This window comes from Anarrhichthys ocellatus, unplaced genomic scaffold (genome assembly GCF_004355925.1).
Source record: "Anarrhichthys ocellatus isolate YVR2014 unplaced genomic scaffold, GSC_Weel_1.0 scaffold17, whole genome shotgun sequence".
Lineage (NCBI taxonomy): Eukaryota > Metazoa > Chordata > Actinopteri > Perciformes > Anarhichadidae > Anarrhichthys > Anarrhichthys ocellatus.
This window is the reverse complement of record NW_022280047.1, coordinates 1,747,621-1,762,055: the sequence shown is the minus strand read 5'-3', so window position 1 is coordinate 1,762,055 and position 14,435 is coordinate 1,747,621. Positions and strand designations below refer to the sequence as shown.

General features: G+C 45.5%; 1 protein-coding gene across 1 annotated transcript; it reads left to right on the top strand.

Moving 5' to 3' along the window:
- The first annotated feature begins 1,287 nt into the window (after window positions 1–1,287).
- Window positions 1,288–6,823, top strand: adra2b (adrenoceptor alpha 2B). The gene is made up of 2 exons (XM_031856103.1): window positions 1,288–2,144; window positions 2,348–6,823. The coding sequence occupies exon 2, from the start codon at window positions 2,390–2,392 to the stop codon at window positions 3,938–3,940; it is 1,551 nt and encodes a 516-aa protein (XP_031711963.1). The 5' UTR covers window positions 1,288–2,144; window positions 2,348–2,389; the 3' UTR covers window positions 3,941–6,823.
- The last annotated feature ends 7,612 nt before the right edge of the window (window positions 6,824–14,435 follow it).

The window sequence follows — 14,435 nt, the reverse complement described above, 5'->3', positions numbered from 1 at the left end:
AGGTAGCATGTTTTATACTTAATGTGAATATAATTCATACTATGTTGGCATCTTATTCTGAAAACCGGATGTTCGTCTGAAGAAACCGGATGTTGTCTCACGTTAATCTTTCCGCTAACTTTCAAAGTCCTTCGCTCGCTCCCGATCTGTGCCGTTTAAATGCGTTTACCGTGAATTTCAGCATATAGGTGCACTAAAATGTAGGTGTCTGCTGACTTTACCGCAGCGATGTCCAGTAGTCTGCAGGGAGAGCAACAGTTCTTGTCATCCTCTTGTTGTTATGTATATATATATATATATATAAAAGAAGAAAATGGAACATTTGATTTATGTAAGTGCTACTGAAGTGGAGATTTCTGGCTAAGAGTTTCAGCCTTGGACTGTAAAATGCCATACACTTTGAGGACGCTATTGAATAGGGGGTGAAAAAGGACTATTAGATATCGCCATGAAACCTCCCAGTTCATTACATTAAGACTACTCTTATTTATTACACGTTTTATGTTAAATGTGCAAATGAGGCATTATCCAAAATACTGTAAGAGGAATCAACAGACACAAATAGACAAAGCAGTAAAAAAACAACCTAAATGTGTATCTTGGATGTTTTCTGTTCACTAGTCTGGAAGCGAAATAGCCCAAAATCTCACTAGTGAGTGCATGAAAAACTATATTTTTGCCTGTAGTGTTTCCACTTTGGGATATAGAAGATATCCCTAAGATGGAACATTCACAACACAGCGCTGCAGCATGGGCACAAATCCCCCCCCCCCCCCCTCTTTTTATTGGCCCCTGTAATGCCTGGAGTTGTTGGAGGTTACGTGGAAACTGCGTGGAAAGATCAAAGTCTAAAGATGTGCAGAGATAACACGGGCTTTCTGATTGGAACGCATTGATCAGCCAAATGTGCTGTGACCCATAATCAAGGGCATGGTGATGATGATGATGATGATGATGATGATGATGATGATGATGACCGAGTAGCTTTATTAAAAGTGCAGGAGTCCCTGGATGTTTCCTGTAAAGCAGGTGGCATCGGCTCAGCACTCGGCTGGACACCGCAGCGTCCCGTGGAGTTAATTGATCGAAGCGGTGCAATCCAACAAGCCATTTATAATAGAACTGCGTTGGTTGGGTATGCATTTAATGTCAGCAGTAAGGAGGGAGAGAGAAAATAAGGATCCCATGACGCCCACAGCTCCACGGTGACATCACTGGGTCTAAAAAACGAAGCGCGAGAGGGAGATGGGGAGGCACCCCACTCATTAGATTCCGTCGCAAGTCACGAGTGAAGATGATGCTGCGCCTCCGCGAGGACGCCCGTGATGTGTGCACCGGCGGAGCGGCTGTTGAATTTCTGAAGAGACAGGAGCCCCAAGGAGAGCGGAGACGGCTCCCGAGACGCGCAGATTGAAACCGCTTCGCGAGGCTAGTTCCACCACCGAGGAAACAACGCGTTTCGACTGCGCATCTGTACCCGGACCGAGAGCTGGAGAGCTCGAGGTTTTTTTAACTTCAAGTTTTGTGTTTTGGGTCGACTGACCGGAGACGCTGCCAACCCGGTCAGACCGATCCTTCGCAGGGGGAAGGTGGGGAGACATCAGCACCTGTTCATTACCTGTAAATATCGCACAGTGACTTTATTTCACTTTATCTGAGCCGCCCCGCGTTCGCTGTTCAGATGATACTGTCGCTTAAACGCGCGTCTCCAAAGAAGGACGCACGGAGATCGCACAGGGGCCGGGATTATTTACTCTCATCCCTCTTGTATTCAATGTCGCTCCGCTATAAATGACCCTAAATTACATTTTTATGAACTGAATACCCCCATCTTTAAGATATCAATTAATCCACTGAGAAGGGGAGGAGAAAGGATCAAACTTTGTGCGCAAAATAAGTTGTTCAGGCTTTTTCTTTTCTTTTGTAACTCTGCAAAGGTTGGTGCGCAGCAGGCACTACTTTTTTTGTGGGTGGCTGGGGCATCTGTTCTACGAAGTGACGTTCTTTTTTAAATAGAAAAGCAGTGATCCGCGTCTTGACGCATTACCCAGGACTGGTTTGCGTGCTTAAAATGGACTTGACGGAGCTGCCGCGGAGGATGCAAGGGAGCTACCGTTTGGCAACGACACAGGGACAAAACTGAGGTAAATACCATACAAATTATACCTCATTATCATCACGTATATTATTTAAAAATGCAAACGCTGTTTTATTGCGCACAATCCATATGATAATCTCATGACACACAAGTTTATTATTAAACACCCGTAGTGGTGAAATTCATTTTGGAGACAGTTTATTCAATGACCAAACATGTTTTGTTGTTGTTTTTTTGTATTCTGTACAGACTCCTGGAAAAATCTTCTCGGTTCTGGAGAACAGCTGGTCCATGGAGCTGAGCGGCTGGAACAGCAGCAGCGTGAGCAGCGCCGGAGCCTCCGTGCACAACCAGAGCATCATGAAGCTCGCCCCTTACTCCCCCGAAGCCACGGCGGCCTTCGCCACCGCCATAACCTTGATGGTCATCTTCACCATCGTTGGCAACATCATGGTCATCATCGCGGTCCTGACCAGCCGGGCTCTCCGGGGACCGCAGAATCTGTTCCTGGTGTCTCTGGCCGCCGCGGACATTCTGGTGGCCACGCTCATCATCCCCTTTTCCCTGGCCAACGAGCTGCTCGGCTACTGGTACTTCAAATCCCTGTGGTGCGAGATCTACCTGGCGCTGGACGTGCTCTTCTGCACCTCCTCCATCGTGCACCTGTGCGCCATCTCGCTGGACCGCTACCTATCGATTTCCCGGGTGACGTACGGCCGCCAACGGACTCCCAAGCGCATCAAAGCCGCCATCGTGGTGGTGTGGCTCATCTCTGCCACCATCTCCTTCCCGCCCCTGCTCTCGCTGAACAAAAGCGAGGGAGGGGAGGAGGGCAGCGAGAGGGGGCCCCAGTGCGAGCTGAACGACGAGCGCTGGTACATCCTCTACTCCACCATCGGCTCCTTCTTCGCGCCGTGCCTCATCATGATCCTGGTCTACGTGAGAATCTACCAGATCGCCAAGCAGAGGACGCGCTGCCCGCCGGGAGAGCCCCGGAAGGACGGGGTGGGCTCCGCCACGCCGAGTCAGCCCCCGCGACGCGTCGAGGCCAACGGGAAGGAGGACGAGGAGAGCACGCCTCCTTCATCCAACAAGACCTCCAACACCAGACCCCCCACCCTCGCCATCACCCTTTCCCCTTGCCCAGGAGACACGCAGACCACCCAGTATCCCACCTCCAATAACCTCCTGCAACCTCCGTCCCCTTCTCTCGCTATGACCCCTGTCACGACCTGCCATGACACCTCTTCCCACGGGTCCTCTAGCCCCCCCTTCCCCGCGCCCCAGCCCGCCCCTGCCAAGACTAACGAGAAGGGGAAGAAGGGCAAGCGGCAGGGGTGGAAGAAAGCTGACAACAACAACGGCGACAGCTCGAGCTCGGAGAGTGACATGGAGCACAGCCACGGGGGAGGCCGAGGCAGCGCCAGCATGCCGGGGTCACCGGGTGGGGTCCACTCCCCGGCCTCGGTCAAGCGCTACCGGGACATGATCGCCACCTCGAAGGGGGCCCGGCTAGTGCCGGGGTGGAAGTCCAAAATGGACAACAACCCCGGGGCGGCGAGGCGCAAAGCGATGGTCAACCGGGAGAAGCGTTTCACGTTCGTCCTGGCGGTGGTCATCGGCGTCTTCGTGGTGTGCTGGTTCCCGTTCTTCTTCTCTTACTCCCTGCAGGCGGTGTGCCCGGAGACGTGCGCCATCCCCGGGCCCCTCTTCACGTTTTTCTTCTGGATCGGCTACTGCAACTCCTCGCTCAACCCGGTCATATACACCATCTTCAACAAAGACTTCAGAAAGGCCTTCAAAAAGATACTGTGCAGAAGCACCAAGGGTACTTTCTTTTAGTAGACAGCCCCGCTGTTTAGGACACGCACTGACACACACAAACAAAACATGCAATTTCAGAGGCATATGAAAAAAAACCCGAAATCATTTCCATTTTTCAGAACACTCAAAGGGCTGAACTGAGAGACTCTTTTTTTTTTTTTTTACAAGCCAGTGTGTGCGAAACAGGCAATTTAAGGCAGCTTGCAGCAGACACACACACGCACATACATTTTTACAGGGTGTGTGGGGTGACAACAGGACATGGGAGTCCAGACACTTCACTGCTCAGCACTTCAGCGTCGCCGATCAGACTTTGATTGCAAAGTTTTATCTCCAGATCACATTTGACAACGGATAATGCTGGGCGGTGCAGAAAGACAACGCAAGAGAAAACACTGAGAATGAACTCCTCAATTAAAATACAGTTTAATGTATGATATTTATGGAGCAATGGGGGAAGAAAGTACAAAGAAGGAAAAGTGACCTTAGATCCCTGTGAACCTGGGGACATTTTTATTCATCAATACAGAGCACAAGGGGTGGGGCGGGGGGCACAAAGTGAGCAGTGATTTGTCTGCAGTCTTAATTTGCCAAAGCCGCGTGGCAAACATGGGGTCCCTCGATGTTTATCTCAACAACAAGGTTGCTGACAATTTCAAATGTGATAGCAAAAGATAAAAGTGAACAGCCGAACTCGTGGGGCTTTCATGAGGAGGGCGGGCACACGTCAGACAGCTCTGCCTTCGGCGTCGGCCTTCAACGGACACTCAGGTTGTTTGTACTGACACTCTTGGCTTTTTTGGCCTTTCATGAAAGACACAATAAGACTTTGGACTTTCAAAGAGAACCACATTCGCTGTTGTTGTAGAAAGTGAGATCCTCCTCATCCTCCTAGCTGGCTATTCCCTGGTTTTTTAACTTTACCTGGACTACCACACATGATTGGACTGGACTCCTTCTAATGAACTCAGTATTTGGACATTTAAGAGACATTCCAAACTGTTTTAGCCTCTTGAAAGTGCTTCAGAGGTTGTGTCCAACAGGAGGAGCATCTGCTGAAGACTGAACAAAAAAAAAAAGGCTTCTTATTCGACATTGTTTTCCGGAAATCTGATGAAGCAGGTTGACATTTACATTGCCTGCATGTAAACGACAGACGAACAATGCAGTTATGGATGTGTAACGTTAGCCCTAATTACGCCTACACAGGGTTACTGCGAGAGCCATATTTGGCTGAGTCACTCTTTACCAACGCCTCTGGCACATGGCCGCCTGCAGTGGGCCTCCACATGGTGAACTGGGTTTATAGCTGAGAAAATATGAATGGTGCATTTGTTTTTTCTCACCATGAGACCGAGGCTCTCTGTCAGCTTGTAGTGTCTGTATATGTGAACAGCACACAGGCTTATCGACTCAATGGGACAAGGGCTGTCAGCAGCGACAATTCAATTTACAAATTGATACTGCTGACCTGTATGAGTGTGTGTGTGTGTGTGCGTGTGTATGTGTGTGTGTGTGCGCGTGTGTGTGAATGTGTGTGTGTGTGTGTGCGTGCGTGTGCGCGTGTGTGTGCGTGTTGACTTTGGTGTTTTCCTGTAGAGAGTGACAGTGCCTCCTTCCGGCTGCTGGGTGCTACAGATCTACTGTAACGTTGATATAAGAATGGAGTCCAGAATTCCTGGTGCAGGCATCCCTTTGTGAATGTTTCTACTTGACGGACAGATCGGCAGTACGGAAATGTGTCTCTGAACCAAGGGTCTTTTTAGGGATCGCCATCAAGGGGACCAAGGAGCCTCACAGGACACCAGACCCGACTCAGTGACACGCGGCTTCTGTGTCCGCTTTAACGAAGCATCACTTTGTATTTTAGGGTGTGGCCTGTGACCTGTGACCTGTGACGGGAGGCAATGTTTGAAAACACTGTATTATTTATTTCAAAAACGATTTTTGTCTTTTCTGTCCGTTACCTATTTATTGTACTGTGCTTTTATTCTGAAAGTGAAAAAAGAAAAAGTGGAACAGATATCAAAGAGCGAGAACACTGTACAGATTTTTTCAAACCTTGAATTAGAAAGGATGGAGCTCTGGCTTTGTGGGGGTTGAGCTGTATTTGAGCTTGGGGGGGGGGGGGGGGGGGATGCATTTGTGTTGAACCAAAGGAACGTGAACTTTGAGTTATGTGCAACAATGCAGAGACTACAATGCTATGTTTGCCATTTGGTTTCATCTAGCATGGTTAAGAAAAAAAAAGAAAAGGTTCAATCAGAGACTCAAGCACATTCGTGGATGTACAATCTATATATCGAGCAGAAGTCTCTCCTCGGCGCTGCTGTCGAAACTTTTCCTGAAGAAGTGATCGAACACGAAAAAGGCCAACAGCGGCCCGTAGCCAGTTTTTCAGTTGGATGATTTGCAGGCTTTGTGCGGGACATTAAGGCTACAATCCATCCCACACGGAGATGCTCGGAGACTCGAATAACTGACAAAACAAAATGTCTGAGAGCAAGAGCTCCGCGCACGAATACAACCGGTTGTTTTTCTCTCAACAGCTACAGCAACGCAACAGAGGCCATCAATTCATGGCCGTTTCCAATGAATCTGAGTTGCAACGCTGCTCAAATCCCCTTCCCTACCATGGCTTTATGTGTTGAGATTGCTGCTTTGTTTATTATACTAAGAATGACTTATGGCTTACAGGTGATGGATGCAGTAATCCGCCTCTCTATCACGTCCTCTCGCCTGAAACCGCCTGTATTGTCTCTTCTCCAATACTGTGTTTGGACCAAACTGCACGGTCTGAGCTTTGCAATCTCCTGCCCCCCCCCCCATCTGTCATCAAACCCTCTCCAGTTCAGAAAAAAATAAAGCAACTTGAAAACGCATGAGTCATTTCACCGGGCTTGTTCATTTCATATATTTTCCCACATGATACGACATCAGGGACGAGGGAGAAAGATCCTTTCCGGGAAGAGAATTAACAAACAGTTAGTGTCACAAGAGTCTTAACAGAATCATGTTGTTGTTTTTTCCAGCATATACACATTGAACCCAAGCGCAATCTAAAGCAATTGCTAGCCAGCGAATGGCAACGCAACTTCAGGAAATAGACCGCCACATTGATCGCTGATGGAAGTTCAAGATGTTCATTGGAAAAATGTCCTACCACAGTGGGACACATGAGAAGTAGGCTGCAGCAGCATGTCGCCTGCTGCCAACAAACACAGAGGAAGTCCATAAGGGGTTGGAGCATGTTGCCAAATATCACATATGCACACACACACACACACACACACACATATTGAATGTCTCATTCTGCACTGAGTGTCACATACTGTATTCCAGTCATGAAGCGGACTCAATCCACACATATGCAGCCACACACACACATTTGTAGTGACAGCTTGTTATATTTGAGGTCAGCAGGCCCACGGTGAATAGTAATTGATTTATGTTGATGGGCAGGCCGGGGATTTCTGAGCACTGAATTAAGCCCCTCTGTCCTGCTTTTTCTTCTCACACACACATACACACACACTGACACACACACACAAATTGATGGCCACCATAGAGACCTTATATACGCTGCTCCTTCTTTATAGCCTCAGCTGGAATATAAAGCAGGCCTGACCCGGTGGTAGTGGACCCTCCGGAGAGTCAGCGTGAGGCGCAACATACTCATTAGCCTCTTATTTCCACACTGTAGTAGCCTTGAGAAGAAATTGCGCGCGCAAAGCTCAGACGCAAGGAGAGGTGCACACGGACAGACACACATTAATGCTCATTGTGGGGTTTATGATGGATGTGGCATTCGGCAGTATGAATATGTATGTGTTTGGAGGGCGTCCTGGCGTTTTTCCATTTCCAATCTCCTGGACGTTCTGATGGCAGATAGATTTTCTTCACTCTGTAATTTGGCGGCTGAAAAACGCCCAAGAGGCAGGATGAGAAATGAGAGAAGGAGCGCATGAAGGTGGGGGTATTAAAATGCACTTTGCGCTTTGTGTGATAAAAACATAATTTTTAGGGGGCACGGGGCAATTATGATTAGAATCGCTTTAGGAGTGTGGCTGTTTAACGTATCGGTACTCAACAGTTTATGTGTGTGTGTGTGTACTGAAAAGCGAAAAAAGAAAAAGTACACAAACTAAAATAAGACTAAAAGTGAGAATACACTTAATATGTATATTTGTGTGTGTGTGCGTGTGTGTGTGTGTGTGTGTGTGTGTGTGTGTGTGTGCAGTTCTACCTTTGGGAGGACCAAATCAAGCTTTAAACCTTGATGGTGTGAAATATTAGGGCATTTTCTTCAAAGACGTGGTTAAAGAGTTCTGGGTTGGGCATGCAGTTGTTTATTGTTTACCTGGCCCTCTGGTATCTGTTACCCTGGCAACGACTGCTCTTACCGGGGATCACACAAGTACATAATTAGCACAGGTTTGTACGTTACACCACATACAGTTAATAATACATATTTAATCTTCCTGACTGCATCTTAGCAGCTCTTTGCTGGCAGTGTAAATGTTATCAGATATTCATATTATTCATAACGTTGCATTTGATTGTTTTACTTTTTTGACTAACAGTGATTTCTCCTCTTTTATGTGGACGACTTGACTATTTATTCCTTCCGGCTTCAACTGCTAATATGCCAATGTGTGAAGGTAAAATCACAATGCCAAAATAAGTTAGATAGAGTTTTAAAAAGCGTAGAAAGACAGTAGCTGCCCACAAGAGCCCTTGCAGGGATGACTATAGTTGTATTGAACAGAGTTACAATATCAGAAATTGCTCCAAACATTAACTTTACATCAAACCAAATGCATCGAAGGAATAGGTATAAAGTATGGCAGTCTACTCCAGTGAGATACGGTGACACAAATGACTGTTTTTATGGCATTGACTGAGAGAGAGAATTTTTACAACGAGAGTCCTCACAAGTGCAGACACGCGTGTCTGTGTGTGAGTGTGTGAGTTCGAATAAACCAGATTACAAAAAACACAAAATAAAAGTTCACTAATTGACGCACAAAAGATGTGTCAAAAAGTAAAAGCCAGTCCGTTTCCACAGCCGGAAGTGTGATGACTTTCAGACACCACTGAATTCGGAATGAGGCTCATTTCTGCTTTCCCTCTGGACACAATTACCTTCATGTTTTTCATGGACATAAACAGTGATGCGTTATTGTGCCTCCTGGTGTTGGTAAGGACAAGACTCGCGAGGCCGAATTGTCAAATTATTATCACGGGGGAGCCTCAGGTCCTGCTGTAATAACTCTATTAGTGCTTTGTTTCTTAGAAAAAAAATCTTAGCCAGAGCTCTGAGGGGAATCCAAAGCAGAGTTGAATCATCTGATTGAAAAGTACTCGTGCTGCCTGACAAACGGCCATAAAATCTGCAGTTGATGTGTTGACGGATCGACACCCAACCAAGGAGATGTGCAGTTGTGTACGACTCACAAGCAAGGTCGCCCAATATGAAGAGAGGCGGGGGGGGGGCTGCGTCTTTATTTAGCGCGGCCATCATGGAAAGGTCACAAAGTTCATTTTGACACACAGACATGCATGGACATTCTCTTTGCACATGCGCGCGCGCACACACGCTGAGGCAAACACAAACAAACAAAAAGTCAGAGCACACACACACACACACACACACACACACACCAAATCAAAGTACACGTACACACAAAGAGAAACAAACTCAAGCCTAAAATAGAGAAACATATGACTAACACTCAACCGCACAAACAGATACGCACTTATGAATGTCAGCGCACACACACACACACATACTGTACATGGCCACACAGGCTGTCACATGGGCATACACACACACACACACACACACACACACCATCAACATCAACAAAACAAACAAGATTAAAGCTGTCATTTTCAGCAAAAGCCTTAGCAGCGCTCTGCTGTATAAGTGATCCACAGTAATCAGTGAAACATTAATCTTGTCGAAAAATGTTTACACTCAAATCTTTCTAGAGTGGACTCTGTGTGTGTGTGTGTGTGTGTGAGTGTGTGCGTGTGTGTGTGTGTGTGTGTGTGTGTGTGTGCGTGTGTGTGTGCGTGTGTGTGTGAGTGTGTGGCTGACCGAAAGAAGAGAGAAGAGAAAAGTTTATGCGAATGCAACGGGAAGGATGTTTGTTGACATACAGTATGAGTTTCCGTGTCTGTGTGTGTGTGTGTGTGTGTCATTTTTGGTTCACTAAGACAAACCGGATGTGCCGGGTGAATGTGAAAGTGTCGTGTCCTTTCTGAGCCACACAGCAGCACAGTGGGCTGATTATTGGACACAACAGGAGAGGAGGAGGTGGCGAGGCTCAGGCTCTGGCAGTAAGTCGACACCTGGACGCTGCTTGACGTCCCTCCTGATCCATCGTTTACCAGCCATTTGTTATATAGGGTTGTATAAAGAAAATTGGCCTGACTTGACTGACACAGTTTCCATTACAAACAATCCCAAGGCAAATTTCATTCAATATAATGGACCGTTTTACTCACCACACCTTTTGACCCCACGTTACATCCTTTTTTTCATGATGTGCAAAGTCTGGGACTCCTTCCACATTGATGCAGTAAATTTGTTTCAATGAAGTGTGAGAAAGTGTCGTTCGGACTCACACTTAAAGGTAGTTTTGAAATCACTTACCATGGATGCCTGCCACTATATTCACACAAAAAAATCACCTGGAACCAAAACACATGTTTTATGAAGTAATATAGATGAACTTCATGTGTACCTTATCCGACAAAGTTTGTGTGCACCTATGGAGTCTGTTTGATTAAATACAATTATATTTAGAAGACTCATGACTCATTTATTATTTCCAGCACACACACACACATACACAAAAAAATGTCATCCTGTTTTTCTAAGAATAATTTTTCCGGAAAAAACGCTTCTTTTCTTTCTTGCCAAAGAGTCAGAAGCTACAGCCAGTAGCCAAAACAAAATCCCCTTACAAGTTGCGGTTTTACGGGGCGTCATGTGTTTCTGGCCGGACTCAGTGAACTCCGAGAGGTTCGTTGTCAACCCAAAAAAGCCAAAATTGACGTTTATACTCTTTGTTTTTTAACATAGGATTAAGCAAACACAATATAACGTGTTAATTATTGAGCTTTAGAGGCAGATTATTTTACCTTTTTGGACGGAGCCACAGCTTTCCCCCTTATTCCCTGTCATTGTGTTAAGCTAAGCTAAGTGTCTCTTCGCTTCCAGCTTCGTATTTAATGACCGTATCAGTCCTCTGATCTTGGCAAGAAACGTTATAAGCGTGCACCAAACAAGAAAATTAATTCAAGCCTAGTTAGATTCTCTTATAAATACAGGACGGCTTGAATAAACAGTTATAAATACAGTAACTGCTGATAGTGGATTTCTGCTCGCATCGTTACACAAGAAGACATTTGACTGTAACGCCGTTTTACAAATGAGGCTGCTGACCTTCGTTTGCTGGCATCATCCCACAGTCCCCCCCCCCATGCTTTGAAGTCCTAACAGTGACTGATTTCAGCAGTCGGCCTCTCATCATCAGTGTGGATGAAGGGCTCCTTGTGACTAACAGGAGGAGAGCATCCAGAGAAAGAGGCATTTATTTCTTAACACAGTCTTAACATTCAATCCTTGTTTTTTTGTTTTTTTGTTATTCTCTCTTAGGGTTTGAAAACTTTTTACTGTAGTTTCGAGAAAAAAAAAGTATTAATATGTTTTTTAGTCCACTTTGAAACCGAAGAATGGGGCCACCAGACAAAGAACTCGGCACACAGAGATTATCTCTTTCTACCTCTTTTATAAGATTCAAAGATCTGCAGTGTTGTCTTCGCTCTACTCACAAAGCACTCAACCAGCACATACTGTATGTATGTTTCCGTGTGTAGACAGTACTCATTATCATATTACTGCATTTTCAATTATTCTTCATACAAGGACTGAAGATAAAGTAGATCCCTCCTGCAGGCATATATAGCAGCATTCTGTGTTAATGCTTGAATATTTCTGATATCCATCACTGCAATATTTTGGTAGAAATCGGTGTGTCCGCCTGCAAAGAGAAGAAACCCTCGTTGCTATCTGATTTGCTGGCAGACTTCTGAGACAAATCGTCTGAGACGTTTAAGACAAATATTTCCTGTAACCCTCCCTGTGCCAAATAGATATCACTCTGTACACCATATTCCAGAAAAGGGTATGCACTTATTGAAGTACACATATACGGTGTTCCCATGCCAGTCATTTTAGCAATGTCAATGCCATTTAGCCGGACGTCGATGAGATTTTTCCCTGAAACTCACTGCAGAGAAGAGATGTAGAAAATCCCCGCAGTCCAGAGTGGCCTTTGCTGTAAGAAACCATTTTAAGCAATTTAAAAGCATGAAACCAGTACACACAAGGAACATTAAATTATATGTAGTCACTCCCCTCTAATTCTTCCCCTTCAAGGTCTAAATGCTCAGGAAGACAAAAGTGTTTTTTTCTTTCATAATGTATGATCCTCTCAAAGGACATTTCACACTCTTGTTCCAGCACGACACATGACAGCGTTTCAGCCTGCGACCGTTGAAGGCAGATTTCCCCCTGTGGCTGTCACTGTGTGAAGCGATGTGATCAGAGACAAGAGGAGGGCAGCGGGTAATTTGATAGGGATGGGTGTCACTGACTGACAGCTGAGAAATTCTCCAGATTGCTTATCAAGTACCGTGTCCACCAAGTGAACTGTGATGACACGTGACACAGGGAAAACACAAGTTGCCGTCTGTTGGCTGCTTGAAAGGAGGAACGGCTGCCTGACCTGTGAGGTCATGCAATGGACACACACACACACAAAGCACACAAAGCACAGTCACATTAGGAACGGTACGCTGCTGAACGATCTGTGAAGGATCTCATGCAGCAGCAGTAAACACAAAGCACGCAACTGCAGAGTCATCCTCCAGTGCCTGACGTGGCCTATACGGTAACGGGATCACTGGAATTACTCTGTTGCATTGTGGGAATGAACTCCTGTGTGTGGTGACTATCAGGGGAATTTTGTGCAAACATGCGAGCCTTGTAATGAGGTTTGTGCCAAAGCATATTTTACTCTAAGCCAATTTTCTCAGTGATAAATCCTGTATACGTCTTCCAAGGGTTCATCATGTCTGGCTGCAAGTCTATCTGTGCCCTCTGTTCAGTTCCCCTGTGGGTGGATGCCAAATTATCTCAGTATTCTGCCTGACTGAAAGTATACTAAATACTTTATCGGCATCATGTATAGCGTGCAGATGAACGTGCACGGTGTATAGCAATTAAAATATTCAAAGCATATATGGTGACTCAGAGTGAGTCGTGTCTGCAATACGGAGACGGTTGAGAGACACTGGGCTTGAATAACTTGAGAGATTTCCAGTCCTACATAAAAATAAAAAAAGTCATGACATTATTTTCATTGGCTCGTCATGGTGAATTCATTGAAGCTGCAACAGATACTTTTTACAACAATAGATCACTTATGTTATGAATATGTCTTTTAGCTCATTGTTTTGGTTTTCTGGCCCCTTGAACTCACTGTGTAGCTACTCGCCCAGCACCAATCAGCAGGCAGACATAGTTACCAACCAGCTGAGGGGCCAGATATTTTCCTCGGGGGCCATGGCAGAGATCAAAACGGACCTGAAAGCAGAGTGAGTATTGGACTTGTCAAGTGGCCAGAGACACGACTCCATATAAATGTTAATGTAAGTCTCAGGAGGAATGTCCTGCTTCACATTCTCTTGCAAATTAAATATCGTAGCTTTTATATATTATTTACGTGTGTAAATGAAGAAAAATTACTTCATGAGTTGACAACATGTCAATGTTTTCAGCTCGTTCCACTGCCACAAAAGAATATAGAACAAATACAGCTTTGACACAGGAAGAAAACAACTTAAAACAGGGACCCATTAAATGTGAAATTAGGATTTATTATACTCCGATACTTGCATTTTGTCAATTTATGTTGATCATGTTTTGTCAATGGTATCATATGTTGTGTATGGTCCGAGCTGAAAAAGCTCCCTGGAGATGAAACATAGTCTCTTCTGCTACAGAGCCACAAAGTGACACCAGCATCAGTTTTCATGTCACAGAGGAAAAGAGGAATGATTTTTTTGATCTTTTGGGCCCACCCCAGGTGATTTTATTGATTACCATACCTTCACCCGGGGAAAGAAAACTAATCAGTAAAATTGCCTTGGATGAATGTCAACTCCCTCAAGGCCTGGTCAATACTTGTATGCACCTACAATGGAGAAAATCCTTCCCACTGTGTCTTGCTTCCCATTAAATGGGGCGATGGTAGATTTGAGATGCACTGAGTGCTTGATGTTGTGTGCACAATCGAGTGTACGCAGCTCTCCATTTGCCCATCTGTTAAAAATGGCTCAGTTATAAACCTCAGCGCTACAGACATGATGCACCCTTGCAGGGAATCTCGAGGCTTACCATTCAGTCAAGTTACAAGCCATTGCTTTTTATTGGCAG

Coding starts and splice junctions, on each gene's coding strand:
- adra2b (XM_031856103.1), top strand. CDS start 2,390: ATGGAGCTGAGCGGCTGGAACAGCAGCAGCGTGAGCAGCGCCGGAGCC.